Consider the following 16952-nt stretch of genomic DNA (forward strand, 5'->3'; position numbering starts at 1 on the left):
TCCCCTCAGTCACTGCTGACCCCAATGGGACGCTCAGGATGCCGTGTTTCAGGGAGCAGAGGGGGTTAGTCAGTAGGGGACGCTCTCCCATCAATCATGGCCACTCCCCGGGTGCTGCTGTATCTCAGGCCAGCTGTAAAAGCAAGGCCCCTCCCCTAGTGCTGGTACCAACACAGGGTGATCATGCCTGGGGCATGGGGCAGTGCTGGTATGGGGGGGGTAGCACCCAACGCATGTGCACTGTTTAAGGAGAACACAAAGACGAGTGGGCAAAGACAGCCCCCCTCCCTACTGGCTTCACACCATACTGAGGGGCATGAGACCAAGGGGAAGGGAAACATCCCAGAGCAGCAGGCACCCCACTGAGCCAAGTTTCCAGCACTCAGATCCAGGGTCTGGCAGCAGGGGGTGAGCTATGTAGCTCAGTGCAGCACCCTGCAGTGCATGAGCAGGGCCAGCTGTCAGAGAGGGGTCTCACCTCCTGTAATTAACCCTGAGCCCCCAGCCGCATGGCTTCCAGGGAAACCACCCCAGAGAGGGTCAGTCACCCACTGTGGTTTCAGCAGCCCCAGCTTTCCTCCTCACTGCTGGCCTTGAACCAGCATGCAGCATTACTGTACGCAATAAAAACACCCCTGTGTATCTCCCCAGCACTGGCTGCATTTCAGCCCCCAGCAGCAGAGAATCCATGCAGAAACCACACTGCTGGCACACAGGGCCACCAGTAGTTTTATGGACAGATGTTGGAGGGCAGGCCTCCCATGAGGTACCAGCCTCTGTACATGGAACAAGGCAGAGGCTGAACGATAAATGACCTGGCTGGGCTGTGGAGACGCGGGGCTGCCTGCTGCCCCCCCTTGCCCTGGAGCTGCAGGCATGACTCACACCAGCTCCCAGCCTTAGTGCCCCCTCCACAAGCTAGCCTTCCCCACAGCAGTCTTCTGCTGCCATCCCAGGGGGAAAGGGAATCCAGCCCAGCGGGAAGCCACTGCCCAGCCAGGGAGAGTGCACACCCTACAGGAGCAGGAGACCTCACAGGTAGATGTCTCCTTGCCGTGTGCCAGGAGCTAACAGAGGGCAGCTCAGTGAGCTGGGGAGGGAGGGGTGCTTGGTACTGTACACGCTGGCTGTTGAGTCATACACCAGGGACCAGGAGAAACAGGGAATTGTCAGCATTGGGGGATGGGGGGGAAAATGGTCTGGACTTGATGCAGATATAGTTGCCTCGCTATCCCAGGCACTGTGCCAGCCAAGAGGGGCCCAACCAAAAGCCCCCGGAACGCCTGCCCCAGCCTCCCCTGCAGCAGGGGTGGGGAAATGGGGCTGCCCCCTGCTCCCAGGGCAAGGGGGAGCCGCGCCGTAAGCAAACAGCAGCCGCCTGCTCTCTCGTTCCGCCTTTAATGGTGAGGTAAAGCACTTTGGTTTCTTGATGACAGAGGCAGGGGGCTGGTTCCTGGGAGGCACCTGGCCCAGCCCCTGCCTCACTCAGGCACTGAAGGGCATATCCTCCTACAGCCCATAAACTCTGCCCCCAGGGGGGTTTCCAGACACATACAGTAGTATTTGTCACATCAGGCCTTGCCTCCCCGACACTCCTCTGCTCACTGCCTATCCACCCCCCTCCTTACAACAGAAGAAGGGCCCTGCCATCCCCTTGCTCCTCCACACCCCACAAAGGCTAGGGTAGAGCTAGGGGGCACCCCACACCCCCTGTGCAGCTTGGCTCATGCTGAGAGGCCCCTGGCCCTCTGCTGAGCCGGGGAGGGGATGAGCATCCCCCCCACCCACACACCATGGGGCCAGGATCTGTATTGGGGCACACCCAGCAGCAGGGAAGGAGGGGCGACCTGGCCCTGGGGGATGAAGCCAGTCCAGGGCACAGCCCTTGTATTTCCACACCAGGGCAGATCTTCCCCGACTCCCAGCTGCAGGCTGCCCCCTACCCCTACATCACTGCCCAAGAACATCCCCCATCCCCCAGCTGCAGGCACTCTGCTGGCCAGCAGGGAGCGCTGGAGGGACCTCTCGCCCCCTCGGCTGTGGCACAGGTAGGGGGCCACCTCCAATAGATCCACTACATCGGCACTAAATGAAATACAAAAGGCTCCTGGGTTCTAAGTCTGTCTGCCCCACGGAGGGGCACACCAGGCTCTGGCTACAAGTGCCATCTATTGCACCCATGCCCCTGCCATGCTAAGCACCAGAAGACTGCCTACTGCCACGAGGACCCGAGTAAGGGGCCGAGCTAGTCCAAGCAGGCCAGGAGCCCCAGCACCAGGAGTCCCAGAGTGGCACAGGTCGGGCAGGCTCCACTGTTGTGGGTGCTCAGCTGCCGCTCGCACGCGTCCCCATGCCAGCCCTGGTAACACTGGCACCGGAAGTGGGTCCGTAGGTATGCGGTGTCGGTGGCAGACAGCTCCCCCTCCACCCGCAGCATTGGCTGTTGCCCGTCGGCCTCACCCCGGTGCCGGATCTGGAAGCTGAGCGGGTTGAGGTGGAGGAAGACGTTGGCGGTGCTGTCCCGGCGCAGGCAGCGCCCCCAGCCCTGGCACAGTGCCTGGCTGCAGCGCTGAGCCGCTGTGGTGACGTTGACGATGTAGTGACCCAGCTCCTCCTCCAGGTAGGCCTTGATAGTCCGGCAGGTGCTCTGGGAAGGGAATGAGGGGTGAGCAAGAGCCAGAGGAGAGCTGTGGCCTGACTACCATGGCAGGCCCTGCTAGGAATCCAGGGGCAGTTCAAGCCCACCAATAGCACTGCCAGGCGCTAGCATTGTTCTTTCACCTACCTTCAGATACCCAGGGGCTGGCAGCACTATTGCTGCATGCAGGGGGTGGCACTACCCTATGCCCAGGCCAAGCCAGGAGGCAGAAATGCTGAGCAGGCCAGGATCGGCAGGGCCCCAAGGAGACTGGCAGCTTCCTCTGCCCCACTGATTGCAGTGGGTCAGACACCATGGGATGCTCAGACCTCATGGGCACAGACCAGAGCATCCAGCAAGGCCACAACACACACTGTGCACAGCCCTAGCAGGCAGATGCAAGCAGGGCACCGGGCCCAATCCCGTTTCAGTCTTTGACTCCACAGGGGGCAGGAGCAGGCCTGTTGAGAGGCGCTCCCCATGCTTGATACCAGAGCTCAGATGGCAGGTGGATGCTTCCCTACTGCGGGCGGAGGGGGAGCTGTCCTTCCCCGGTACCTACTTGGCTCTTGGTGTAGTCTGCATCGCCCCAGAAGATGGCACCAGCTGCCCCCAGGGCTGCGCTCTCGCCGATGGTGGAGACCAGGTCCATCTGCCAGGGAGGAATCCAGACAGAGCCAATGGTTAGGGTGGAAACTTGCAGCAGGAGGTAGGCAGGCGCAGCTCCCCGAACCAACCTGCATACTCTAATCTATTGCTTCCACCTGAATACTCCAGAGGCAGGAGGCTCAGGCCATTGGCTCACGTGGGAGGGCAGTGCCGCAGCAGTCAACCCCTGGTTGGGGGGGTGGTGGTGGTGCTGCTTAGACTCCAGTTAGGCTGCGCCAGAGACTTGAGCTCTCTGCTAGTCTCTGAGTAGGGCTAGGCCTGGCCAGGACCGTGCCAGGAGGCCTCCTGGGTGGCACTAGTGCCGTGCTGGGGTGTTAGAGGCAGGTGCTTTTGGGCACGCTAACTTGCCATTAAAGATCTCAGTGTACTTTTCCTGCTTACTCCCCCCCCCGCCTCCAATTCTGCTGCCCAAATCCCAGCTCCCTACACTGCACCTCCCTGATTGCTCCCCCATCTCTTCCCCAGTCCAGCTGCCTGGGGGATTCTCCATAACATGCCCCACACTGTTGCTGGGTGCTGTTAGAACAGCTGCTGAACTCTACCCCAGAGATGGCTGCCTTTCTGGCACCAGGGAGAGCAGTCCCACCCTCCCCGCTTACAGTCCATGAAGCAGCTGGGGGTGAAAGGTTGCCAGTTACCCAAGATATGAGATATCCCAGGGCTGCACCCAGCCTAGTCGCACGTGGGGGTGGAGCATCCCCATCCCATGCTCCTCACATTCCTGCCTCTCCCTTCCTTGCCCCCGGCCAGCATGCATGTTCCTGGGCTAGGCCTAGCCACCAGGGCTGCTGAGACAGCAGGTGGCCTGATGGAACAAGCCCTGAAAGTCGGGCAGGAGGGAGGCGTCTGGGCCTCACAGCACTGGGAGCCACCAGCAGCCAGGAAGCTGCCCTGAGAGTGCCAGAGGTGGGAGGCAGGGCATCCTTGCAGCTCAGCTCCTGCCTGGGATGGGGGTGGGCGGCTGCAGGATTAACTTGTCTAGCAAGTGGGACTGGTGGAGCAACTGAGAACCAGGCTCTGAGCAGCCTCCCCACACATACCTGGCTGCTGCAGCCCCCCCGAGATCCCAGGCCTGGGCTCCCTGCATACAGCTCTGCCAGTGCCCCTCAATCCCAACCCACAGCCCCCTGCTATCCCTGCCCCAGGCTCTCCCCACACAGCCCTGCCAATGCCCCTCAATCCTGACCCACAGCAGCCCCCTGCTATCCTAGTCTCACAAAGGGGATGTAGCCTATTAAAGTCCCTTCACGTCACATTAATCCAAACAGAGCCAGCTCTTCAGCACAGAAGTTAGTGCAGGGGTTCTCAACAAAAATTTTGGTGGCTTCGGAGTGTGACCACCAACTCTTGCTAGTGCCACACTGACACTTTTTCCTAAAATACTTAATTAACTTTAGGAAAAACAAAAATATCCACATCTACACATCCAAATCATTGTCATTTATTTATGTAGGGTGGGTTTTTTTGGGGTACAGACTCAAAAATAGTGCTGTGAAAAGTGATATTTGTATGTTGGTTAATATCACTTTTCACAGCACACTTGGTAGCTAGCTGGGTGGCTGTGATAAGTCTGCTGGGAAAAGTGATACTTGCTGAGAACAGTGATATTAACAAACATGCAAGCCCCAGGACAAATTAAGGCCTGGATGGGGCGGGGGGGGGGGGGGGGTCAGAGCAGGAGCGGCACCAGGGTTTTTGCCGCCCTAGGCGGCAGTGCTCCTCCTCTGAGCATTCGGCGGTGGGGGTCCTTCCGCTCCACATTTTCGGGGCACTTCGGCGGTGGGTCCCGGAGCGAGTGAATTTCCGCCGAAGACCCAGAGCGGAAGGACCTCCCGCCGCCGAATTTCCGCTGAGGGCGGCAAAATGCCACCCCCCAAATCCTGCCGCCCTAGGCGACCGCCTAGGGTCGCCTAATGGAAGCGCCGGCCCTGGGTCAGAGGAGGAAGTAGTGGGGGCCTGGGGCCATGGATGCAGGGCCAGGGGAGACAGCAGTGGCCCAAAGCAAATGGGGGAAGGAGGTGGTGTGCCTGCATGGCTGAAGCCAGGGGTCAGTGCCCATGGTTGCATGGTCAGAGCCAGGGGCCATGCAGCTGAAGCTAGGGGTCGGAGCCTGCTGCCTCACAGCAGGGGCTAGAGGTCAGCACCAAGGGTCGGCTCTGCGACTGGAACCGGGGACCAGAGCCTGAAGCTGGGGCCACACGGCCAGAGCAGAGGGTTGGCACCTGCATTCCCATGGCCAGGTTCCTGAAGGCCCACCACTGGATCCTGCTGCCTAACCACCCCAGGGCTGAGCCCTACCACCCCCTATCAAGGTGGGTTGAGAACTTGCCTTGCTCCTGCAGCGTTGTACCCCACCTGTCTCCAGAGGCAGTGCAGGGGGGGAAGAAGAGGTTGATTTTCCCTCCCCCCGCCCTTCACTCCCCAGGAGGCTCTTGTGGCCATGCAAAAAACCCCTGGTGGCTGCATGTGGCCACAGTGCCACATTTGAGAAGTGCTGGACTCGTGGATTTCAGAGCAACGCTGGGCAGGAAGGGACCTCAAGAAGCCGTCAAGTCCAGCCCCCTGTGCTGAGGCAGGACCAAGTAACCCTAGACCAGCCCTGACAGAGGTTTGTCTAACTTGTTCTTAAAAACCTCCAGTGACAGATTCCACAACCTCCCTTGGAGGCGATTAGTCTTTGTCCTACTGTCAGTGGCTATGGAGAACAATCAATCACCATCCTCTTCGTAACAGCCCTTAACATATTTGAAGACTGGTATCAGGTTTCTCCCCCCCCCCCCCCCCCCCGTCTTCTTTTCTCAAGACTAAACATGCCCCAATTTTTTAACCTGTCCTCACAGATCAGGTTTTCTAAGCCCTTGATCATTTTTGCTGCTCTTCTCTGGACTCTCTCCAGTTTGTCCACATCTTTCTAAAGTGTGGTGCCCAGAACTGGACTCAACACTCCAGATGAGGCCTCATCCATGCTGAGCAGGACAATGTCCTCTCATACTACAACACTCCCGTAAAAAATATCCCAGAATGAAATTAGCCTCTTTGGGGGAGGTGGGCAACTCTACCACATCAGTTTGATCCACTCTAAACCCCAGGCCCTTTTCAGCTGCACCACCACCTGGGGCGGCCGGCCGGAGCCGGGGGGGGTGTAGCCAGAGCCCCGGCGGGGGGGGCAACCGGAGCCCCGGCGGGGGCTCTGCTCTCCCCCCGGCGGCCAGGGGGAGGGCGGCCGGAGGGGAGGGCCGCGAGCCCCGGCGGGGGCTCGGCTCTCCCCCCGACCCCGGCGGCCAGAGCGCCGGGGGCAGGGCCGCGAGCCCCAGCGGGGGCTCGGCTCCCCCCCCGGTGGCCGGGGCGAGGGCGGGGGGGGCGGCCAGAGCGCCGGGGGGAGGGCGGCGAGCCTGGCTGTGGCCCCGCTCTCCCCGGCGGCCGGAGCGCCGCGCCGCCCCCCCTCCAGGTGCCGCCCCAAGCACCAGCTTGGGTGCCTGGAGCCGGCCCTGCCAGTTAGTCCCCATTTTGTAGCTGTGCATTTGATTTTTCCTTTCTAAGTGTAGTACATTGCACTTGTCTTTACTGAAGTTCATTTTGTTGATTTCAGACCAATTCTCAATTTGTCAAGGTCCTTTTGAATTCTAATCCTGCCTTCCAAAGGGCTCACAACACCTCCCATCTTGGTGTCCCCTACATATTTTTATAGGCAAACTCCCCACTCCATCGTCCAAGTCATTAATGAAAATATTGACTAGCACTAGACCCAGGACTGATCCCTACAAGACCTCACTAGATGCACTCTCCCAGTCTGCCAGCTAACTATGAAGTACCATCTTTCAGCCAATTGCGCATCCACTTTATCGTAATGCTATCTAAACCCCATTTCCCTCCTTTCCTTATGAGAATGGCCAGCAGCCGGCTGCCCTGCTCCTTGCCAGTGCTATGCCTAAGCTATCACTAGGGCACTTGCCGAACACCAGCATCCAGTGTCTCATAATTAACCCTCTCATTGCCTCCATGAGGACTAGTGTGCCCATGTTACAGAAATGGAAACTGAGGGACAGGAGAGGATTTATTCAAGGTCAGAAAATTTAAGTGCCAGCATTGAGAATAGAACCCAGGAGTCCTGGCTCGCAGTCTCTTCTTCTAGCCACTAGACCCCACTCCGCAGCCAGAGCCAGGAATAGAACGCAGGAGTCCTGGCACCCAGTTCCCACTCTAACCATTAGAACACCTGGTCCTTCCTCCCCGGCACACAAGATCAGGCCTGTCCACTAAGAGGGGAGCTGCACTCTAGCAACAATATGTACTACAGAGAGAAGCAGCCTGCCACCCACAGAGACCCCATTCCCATCCCCCCCCCCTCCCCCCCAGAACCCCTCCACCCCCCAGAGCGCTTCCTGTGGGAAGCAGCCCCAGCCAGGAGCTGCACTCAGGTCACATGAGGAAGCATTTAGGCATATGCTGCCCTGGCAGGCAGCAGAAAAGGAGGACACAAACACCAAGAGTGGGGGGGGGGGGGGGAGAGAGAATCTGCCCAGCTGGGGTCACTCGTGTCCTCCCACTCATCTCCACCCCCTCAACATGCCCAGAAGGCCAGGCCCCCTCCCATGCAGGTAGGAGCCACCCAACTGGGCAGGACAGCATGGGGACCCCGAGAACCTCTGACTCCCAGCCTGCCCCAGAGATATGGCTTTGCAGCCCCAGCCATGCTAGCAGCTGGCTGTGTGCAGGGCCCCCTGGACTTCTACTCAGTCACTGACAGGGAGCGCTGTGCCCAGCAGAGCTGGCATGCTGGGCACTATAAATGGGCTGATGGGTGCAGCCGCTAGGGCCTCTGTGGTGCTTTGGGCCTCAGTGGCACCTTCACCCCCATCTCAGCAGCCAAACATCCCGCAGAGCCTCTGTGCAGAGAGGTGTCCCATGGGGCTTGGCTCAGCTTCCTCCCCCCATGCCTGCAGGGTGGGAGCGCAGAGTGGAGCAGGGCTCAGATCTGAGCCCATTCACATGGGCTCTGTTACAAGGGGGCCCTTTATACTAAACGGCTGGGAGTCCCTACGTCTCCTGTTTCAGTGAGGCACCCCATGTTACATCCTCAACAGTTAGAGAATGAGATTCTGTTGCCTCCTACCCCTACCCCATTGCTGCCAGGGAGCTGGGTGCCTGCTTTGCCCACCCACCACCTGCTAGCACCCAAGGCTCCTCCATGCTCTGCTGAAGAAGCCCACCCAGGGCACAGCCCTGCCCCATCAGCAGGGTGGTTGATGGAGCTGCTGTCCTGGCCCATGGAGCCCAAGCTCAATCTCCATATCGGGCTGGCAACATGAGTTACCCAAATCTACCACTCCCGCCTGTCACCCCAACAGCATGACTTGGAGCCCCACACAGGACAATGGGGAACCCCCTTGTGGCAGACACTGGCCTCTGCCTGCCTGCTCACAGCTCGGACGCGCCCCTGCCCCACAGGGAGAGACTGCAATGGCTTCTTACCCGAGAACGGCTTAATGTATCTGCAGGTCCTGCCACTAAGTGCCAGGCATGGATTGAGTGCCAGGCATGGATGGGCCAGAACAATGGTACCAGCACCACCCTCCCACTCCTGCCTTTTCTCCCCCACCACAGCCACCTCCCCGCCCATCATGCTTCCTCCCCCCCCCCCCCCCCCCCAGGCCCTTGTGGGGACAGTTACACCACGGGGCACCACGAAACTGACTTCCCAATGGAGATCCACGGCACTGCAGAGGGCGTCCTGTGGCAGCATGGACCTTCTACGCTGGGCAGGGGGGCTGGCTAACAGGGGCATAGTACAGGATGTGATCATTCCAGACTCTGCACCCCACCACAGCTCCATATGGCTCCCCCAACATGGGACCTTTCCCCCATGCCACACCTAGGTCCCAGAGAGCTCAGGCACCAGATTTTCAGCTGAGCTCTTAAGAAAATCTGGCTCTAGGTGATTTGCCCATGCTCAGGCAGGAGGGCCGGGAATGGAACCCAGGAGTCCTGGCTCTTGAGGCCATGCTCTTCTTCTGGCTGCCTCCTGAAGCTGGGCCCTGAAGGGTGGGATCCAGAAAGGGGAAGTCATGGCTGTCAATGTGCAGTTAGCCTGCACAGCGGCAGGGCCACAGCTCCCATTTCAACAGCTGCATTCCCCCCCGCCAGGAGGGGCATGGTAAGGTCAGGCCTTCCTCAGCCATGGCAACTCTGGGCAGGACCAGGGAGCTGGAGTGCAATCTCAGACCCACCTGGCTAACATGAGAAGATTCTCCCCCACCCCCTCCACTACTCATCCTTCTCTCCTCCACCCCAGCCTGCCAGGAAGGCCACAGAGCTGCCCTGTCTCAGCTCCCTTGGCTACCACCATGCAAGAGCCCTATGCCCAGGCAGCACAAGCAACAGGGCCGCTGGCAAGTCAGCTCAGATGCTGAGGGGCAAGTGGGACTGGGACCCTGCTCTACCCCATAAAAGCGCCACCAGCCCACAACAACGCAGGAAGGGCACAGCTGGGGTTGAATTTGAGGAGCCTTTGTTTAAAGCCTTGGATGGTGGGAAAAATCAATTCCTCCCACCCTCCCTGGCATAAATCACATGGGGCCTGGAAAAGACTGTGTAAAGTCCAGGGCCAGCTCCAGGCACCAGCTTACTAAGCAGGTGCTTGGGGCGGCCACTTCGGAGAGGGGCGGCACGTCCAGCTGTTCGGCGGCAATTTGGTGGACGGTCCCTCACTCCTGCTCGGAGCGAAGGATCTCCCGCCAAATTGCCACCACAGATCGCGATTGCAGCTTTTTTTTTTTTTTTTTAATTTGTTTGGCTGCTTGGGGCGGCCAAAACCCTGGAGCCGGTCCTGGTAAAGTCCGGCCCCTTGGTATGTTCTGGTGCCTTTGCTGTAATATGCTGGGAGGGTGTGTGATCACACTGCTCCCTAGTGGTGAGCCCACCCACTACCCTCTCCCAGAACCAGAGAGCTAGAGGCCCAGGTTTGGGCCAGGAAGAAGCAGGGTTCTAGCTCCAACATTTCTGGCAGAAATGGGTCTGCCCCTGGGGCGTGGGCGCCACCTTACCCTGCTCAGCACGTCCAGCTTACGGCTGTAGGTGGGCCTGGCGTAGACGAAGACAGGCAGCGAGTAGCCGTCGTGGTGCTGGTGGGAGATCCGCAGAGCCTCCATGACCCGCGAGCGCACGAACTTGCGGCCGTTCTCAGAGGAGGCCAGGACCTGGTCTAGGTAGATGGAAGGGTAGAGGGCTGTGCTCTCCTTCCAGAGCCAGGACAGCCGGTCATTGCGTGTCTTCTCCACGTCAGGGCAGCGCCCCGTGTAGCTGTCTGGGTTCTTGCTGTAGTCGTGGTTGTAGCAGTCCGGGAAGAGGTAGTAACCCCACAGCTGCTTGGGCCGGTAGCTCTTGGCGTACTGTAGCGTGCGGAGCATGAATTTCCGGGCCGAGCTCTCAAACTCGTACTGGGCCTCCTTGTTCACCACGTCCTCCTGCCAGTCGGGGTGCCGCGACAGCACCAGCTGCCGGGAGTTCTTGCGGTAGATGTCTTTGTTCTGCCAGTTGCGGATCCAGATGGGCCGCCATTCCTCCCAGTCAATGACAGCCAGCCCTTCCTTGGCCTCTGAGCGGATGTACTTGCGGATGCCCTCCTCGAGCCGGTCCAGGTGCTCCCGGAGGCTGCTGTTCTGGGGGACACCCCCATTCACAGCCACCTGCTGCTCATCATAGTAGGGGTAGAGGCCCAGGCGCTCCTTGTAGAAGATGGTGAGGTTCTGGTCTACAAAGCCCTCGTTGGGCGAGGCCTGCAGGTCAAAGAGGCTGAAGTCCAGCTGGACCTTGAAGCGGGGCCTGCAGTCCTGGGTGGGTGCGTTCCAGGCCACAATGAAGGGCTTCCGGGTGAAAAGGGGGACAAAGGTTGGCTTCTCATCCTGCCCACGGCCGCCAGTGACAGCAAGGACCAGGAGCCATGGCACTGCCAGCGCAGCGCCTCCCCGCATTCTCTCTCACTGGGCTGCTCAGTCACAGGATGGCTTCAGGTCACAGCCTGCAGAGGGACAAGGCTGTAAGAGGGTAGGGCAAAAGGCACTCCCCCACCCTGCTAGCAATAGAGCTTTGCAAGCTTCCCCCAGTTCTGCCAATGCCCCGAAGCCCCCCTACTATCCCAACCCCACAAACTCAGCTTTGCCAATGCCCCTCCAATCCATTGAGGTACTCAAATCGTCTGCCACTGGCCCCCATGTGAGCACCTCACAAATGTCAGTGCATCTCTGCTCTGAACTGGGGAGAATACTTTTCCACTTTGCTGAAGGGAAACTGAGGCACAAAGCTCAAGTGACTGGCCCACGGCCATACAGGACAACTGCAGTGGAGCTGGGAACTGAACCTAGATCTCCTACATTGCAGACTAGCATCTCAGACCCCAGACCAGCCTTCCTGCCCTACTCTGCCAAGGCACTTTGGTCCTGACCTGCCGCAACCCACCTGAGCCCAGTACGACTTGATGGGCAGCAGAGACTCATCCTTAGGAGGGGAAGCTTCCAGCCACAAAATCTTCCAGCACCAATACAGGTACAGGGCTGGGAGCAGTCCCAGACCCAGGTCTGTCAGCACAGCAGGCTGAACAGCCTCCCCAACCCCAGCAAAGGGCCGGCTCCAGAGCTCAGGTCCAACAGTACAATTCCAGCATAGCTTTCTTGACAGTCCCACCAGCAAGAGCCAGGCCCCATCATACAGCAGGCACGTAACCTCCCTGGAAGGGAGCTTGCAATTTAGGGCCTGGTTCCGATCTCTCCCACACGTGGCGCCGACTACTCGGGTCGAATCACTCCGGATTGAGGCTGGCGGTAAACCGGTAGGATCGGGCCCCACGCCGAAGGTTTGAAGCCCTAAAACATCCCAGGAATGTGCGGGCCTTCGCTTATCAGCGCAGTCGGTGGGTCGGACACGCTTTGTTCCAGACCGATCCCTCCCTCTCCCCCGGCTGCGCCCTCGTGCGACCCCCAGACCCCCGCCGCAGCTCCGTCGGGGTGTGCCAGCGAGGACACCTTTTGTTCGGCAGCTCCGCGCACGGAGCAACAGGCTTCGCACGAGCTGCGGGGCAGTGCGAACTTTTTTCCATTGCAATAACCTGCGAGGCCAAGCGATCGGCGAGAAGCAAGAGCCGGAGATCAAATAGCAAAGGGGGAGCGGGGGGAAGGGAAAAATGTGGGTGTCAGCAAAGCAAGCGCTCGCACAAAGCCGCACAGAGCAGCCCCAAGGAGCGGTGTTGCAGCGAGAACAGATCTGCTCTCAGCCCGGCCGGCAGGCTAGCGGCACAAATCACAGCACGGCGCAGAGCCGGGAGAGGGAATCCGTGCAGCGGCGCGTCCGGGAGAGAGCCGGGGCTCCCCAGAGTTACCAGCTCCCCAGGCTTGGGGGGGGGGGCTGCCCGTTGGGCCCCCCCTCGCCAGACCCCCAGCCAAGCCGCACGCCGGGATCCAGACCGCAAGCTGCTGGAGCGGGGCAGGGCAAGGCAGGGAAACAGAGGACCTTCCCCGGCCACCCAGGGCTCCGCTCCAGAGCGGGACGCTCGCCGGGCAGCGGGGGAGGTCGGCAGCCCCGGCGTTAGAACCGGGGCCGGTGGGAGCGCCCCACGCCCCCCAGCGCTGCTGCCTCCCGCCCCGCTCCCGGCAGCTGGGAAAGTTCCCGCCCAGTCCCGGCCGGGCCCCAGCAACTCCCCTGCGCTCCGGGCGCGCACTCACCTGAGACTCAGCTCCCCATTGCCCCCCCCCCAGCGAGCCCCTTTTAAAGGGCCACGAGCCCAGCACCGCCCCGCTCGTCGCTGCCGGCCTCGGCAGCCCCTTTAAAAGCCCAGAGGCTGGAGCGGCCTAACGTGAGCTGAAGGGGAGGGGAGATCCCCAAGGAGTCCCCCCGCCTCCAGGGAGGCACTGGCTCAGCGCGCGGCCTACTGGCCGGAAGCGGGAGGGAAGTCTTGCGGCCCCTGGCTCGGTCTGCAACGTTTTTAACGCTCCGTGGCAACGGGGACTGTACTTTTTTTTGTGCCCTAGTCCTCACCCCCTTCCCCAGCCGACAGGAGCCACTTGGTACAGCCCGGCGGTCTTGGCATGCCAGGCGCCGCTTGCTACTGAACTACAGGGGGCGGCGCGCGCCGGGGCAGGGCGGGGCTGGGGGAGCGGCCGGGCCAACAGAGCCCGCCCAGGGCGGCAGTTAGGGGAGCTGCGAACTGCTGCAGCGCCGGCCTCTGCCCGCAGGGGGCGCTGTGGGGAGGGTCACTGGCTGTGTGGGTGCTCCTAGCTACTCCAGCCCCAGCGTCTCCCAGCATGCGGTGCTGTGGGTAGCGGGGCAGAGGGTGCTGGCTGTGTGTGTGTGGGTCCAGGCTGTCCCAGCCCAAGAGTCCCCTGCGATTCCAATGTTCGGAGCCCGTTTTCTCCGGGCGCTGCAGACAATGGGGCAGGCATGTCTGCTGCCTTGCCCTCGCCCAGCAGGAGTTGGTATAAGGATTGACTTGGGAGCACTGGCTCTCTGATCAAGTCACAAAGCGGTTGTTATGTCAACGTCTGGGAATCCCTAGGAACGTTTGTTTCGTTATGGACTCTACATAAACATCTGCTGGGGGAACAATGTCATCCGCAGTGAATGGCCTTTGTCTCGGGAGGGCCATTTTCCTTCCCAGGAATGCGCCCGCCAGTCTGCTGGGTTCAATGGCTCCCCCAGAGCCCTGGCAACTGGCTGCCGGGGCAGGGCTTGGCATGCCAAATGGCTGGCACGTTCCAGCCAGACGGCGTTCTGGAACCCCTCCAAAGTGCCACTAGAGCTCAATCAAAACCAACTCTTCAGAGCCAGAAGGCCAAGCGGCTGGATCTTCTCCCATCACAAGGTTATTTGCATGTTCTTGTGATAGCAGAAGCCGACGGCGCTCAGGGGTTCAATGGGGCTTGTCTGAGTTTGGCGGCTGGCTGGTGTATGGTGCCAGCTTGGGAACCTGCAGACACAGCATGCTGAGCGATGAGCCCTTGTTGAGTTCAGCTGCAGTCGAGGGTTTTCCTCATCTCTGGAAATCAGGCTTCTGTCTAACTACATAACAGAGCCACTGCTTTCCCCATACCACCTGGCCAGCGGGCCTCAACCCTGTCGCAGAAGGGCCTTGAGACCCATGGTGTCCCAGGCCTCTCTGCTGAGAGTGCCACCACCAGGAGCAGAAATGGTGCTTGTCAGCTCAGGATGTCTCCAAGGCTTTACACTTTGCTTGAACCCTCCTCTCTGGGAGCCCTGGGCTGTGACAAGGAACATGGGGGTTAAAGAGACAGTGCTGCACACTGGATTCCTTATTGATTAAAGCCTCCAAAAAGTGCCTTCAATCACCTACGGTACTGGGGACTGGGATGGCTATGGAGATGGAGTCCCTCACCTCTAGGTCCCTAGTTCCATAACCCAGCCAGGTCAAAGAAGACCAAAGAGCCTTGCCTTGGGGTAGCTGATCAGTGGCCTGTTGGCCATGAATTAGATGGGGAGGGATGTCCCAGTCCATTTCCAAATGGGCCAGAGTATCTACGTGACACCCACTGCCACCAAACCTGCCGGCACTCCCAGCAGCGAGACCAAGAGCTGAGTCGGCCACAGGGTCCCTCTGCAGTAGGGAAACGGCCCACAGGCTGACCTAGGTGGCCCACTGCAGATCTCTCTTGATCCACCCAGGATTGCTGCTGCAAATGGGGATAGTAGGACGAGATCACTGGGGACACCGTTACAGGGTGCACGACCGGGCCCCAGTTCTCAAATGGTTTGGACCCATCTACAGTAGCACTTCCCTCAATGGTGAGGGTGGGTCCAAGGGGAATGTATTGATTGCTTTTGCTGGCCTCCAGCGGACTCCCCTGTCTCACACATAGACGTTGGTCTCTGCGGGGTGGGGCTGAGGCATGCGGGTGATATGGAGGCCGTTTGCCCTGCCGCTGCCCATGCTGTATCTTGGCTGCAAACAACCAGAGGCCTTTGAGCTCCAGGGCTGTCACCACAGCCCCAATCTCATCCCCCCCCCCCCCCCCCCACACACAATCCAATGCAGTTTTATGTTTGCACTGCCAGCTGGCCTGGGCACCTTCCCTTCCTTCCTCCGCTGGGCTCGCAGGGCATCAGGGAAATAACCTTGGGGCTTGCTTCTAGCTGGGCCCTGCTTTTCCAGCCACATGTGAGCCACTTACAAGCCACTGTGGGTGTAAAGTAATTAAGGGCTTGTCTACATGGGGAGTTTGACCACATACACTTAGTCCAGAAGTGCCTGCTGGTTTAGCTTAGCTCCCTTTGGCTGTCCACATGTAGGCTTACAGTGGTTTAAATTTACTCCCTTAGCTTCTACTGGTAGAACTTCCCGGGTGCATGAGTCTGAACAAGCAAACAGGATGAGGCCAACTGGTGACAGCTGGGGTAAAAACACTCCCTCCCCCCCGCCCCCCAAACACACACACACAGGGTAAGGAGCCATCGGCACCGTGGCAAGCCCAGTACAGAAGATCCACTCCCACCCCAGGCATTACTCGCTGGTTACACAAATGGAGGGACAAACAACAGGGCATCACATTAGGGCTGTTCTTAACAAGCAGCCACCCCACAGACAAGCACTGCTACCGCCCCACTCTACTGCTTCTGCTGGGAGAGGCGGGCCTGGTAACTGGGGGCTCCCCCCATACCCAGCGCTCCTGCCTCCTCCCCACAGCGTCCCCTGCTGGGAGAGGCTGGGGCTGGAGTAGCAGGGAGCTCCCCCCACAGCCAGCACTCCTTCCCCATGCCCCTTCTGGAAGAGGCCGGGGCTGGTGTAGCCGGGAGCTCCCCCCACAGCCAGCGCTCCTCCCCCACTCCCCCACTCCCCGCAGAACCCCCTGCTGGGAGAGGCTGGACTGGAATAGCTGGGAGCTCCCTCCACAGCCAGTGCTCCTGCCCCACTCCCTACAGCAGGTGCCAGAATCATCAGGGCAGAGTGGTACCAGCAATGCCCCTGAGCAGCAGTGGGTGGGTTCTGGCAGTGCATGCCCACCGGGTGAGGCCTAAGGCCAGGGAATAACAACACGGAGGAGAGCTACTGGATTAGCTGGTGCCTTTGTCCCAGCTGAGATGGATCTCCAGCAGCAGAGGAAATGAAGGGCTGCTGATCTGTAATCCGATCACAGCCCCCCACACCCCTGCACTGGGGAGGGGCAAGGGGGTGAGGCTGGACTCTGCAGTTCGGGGTGGAGGGGGTGAGCTCCCAGCGGGAGGAGGGGGAGGGAAAGGCACCAGGGCTAGGCTAAGGAAGGGGGCCAGGCCAGCCAAACAATGGGGGCTCCCAGAGGAACTGGCTGTGGAGCTCAGGGCTTTGTTCCACACAAAAGGCTCAGGAGGCAGCAGTGGGGCAGCTCCCAGCACCGAGGCTAGCCAGCCCACATTCTGGGAGCTGGGGGCTTTTTCAGCCCAACCCCAAGCCCCGCACATGAGCATAGGCAGCCAATTCAGGATGGATACGCACCTCCAGCCATGCCAACCACGCCTGCACTTCCCCTCGCCCCCGCCCAGAGCTACACCCCCTCATTACAGGCCCCAATTCCCACACTCCCCCCAATAAAGACTCCAATTCCCCCCCCCCCCTTCCCACCTTCGCCCGCCTCGGGCGTTTTGTTGGTTGATCTCGGTCGTCGCCGTA

The 16952-nt window shown here is 60.1% G+C and overlaps 1 protein-coding gene across 1 annotated transcript; it reads right to left on the bottom strand.

Moving 5' to 3' along the window:
- Nucleotides 1-1381: 1381 nt before the first annotated feature.
- Nucleotides 1382-13100, bottom strand: HYAL2 (hyaluronidase 2). The gene is made up of 4 exons (XM_024193633.2): nucleotides 13021-13100; nucleotides 10351-11324; nucleotides 3201-3290; nucleotides 1382-2647 (listed from the first exon to the last, which is right to left on the bottom strand). Exons 2-4 carry the CDS (start codon nucleotides 11275-11277, stop codon nucleotides 2246-2248), a joined length of 1419 nt encoding a protein of 472 aa, XP_024049401.1. The 5' UTR covers nucleotides 11278-11324; nucleotides 13021-13100; the 3' UTR covers nucleotides 1382-2245.
- Nucleotides 13101-16952: the final 3852 nt, after the last annotated feature.

The sequence above is a fragment of the Terrapene carolina genome, unplaced genomic scaffold (genome assembly GCF_002925995.2).
Source record: "Terrapene carolina triunguis isolate 2854851 unplaced genomic scaffold, T_m_triunguis-2.0 Scaffold235, whole genome shotgun sequence".
In the NCBI taxonomy this organism is placed as follows: Eukaryota; Metazoa; Chordata; order Testudines; family Emydidae; genus Terrapene; species Terrapene triunguis.

Bases quoted from the DNA above. Each gene is read 5' to 3' on its own strand.
- HYAL2 (XM_024193633.2), bottom strand. From the start codon at position 11,277: ATGCGGGGAGGCGCTGCGCTGGCAGTGCCATGGCTCCTGGTCCTTGCT. The intron at 3,291-10,350 runs GTAAGGTGGCGC...CCTCCCTGGCAG, and splicing joins AGCTGGACGTGCTGAGCAGG to ATGGACCTGGTCTCCACCAT. The intron at 2,648-3,200 runs GTAGGTACCGGG...TTCCCTTCCCAG, and splicing joins CAGACTACACCAAGAGCCAA to AGCACCTGCCGGACTATCAA.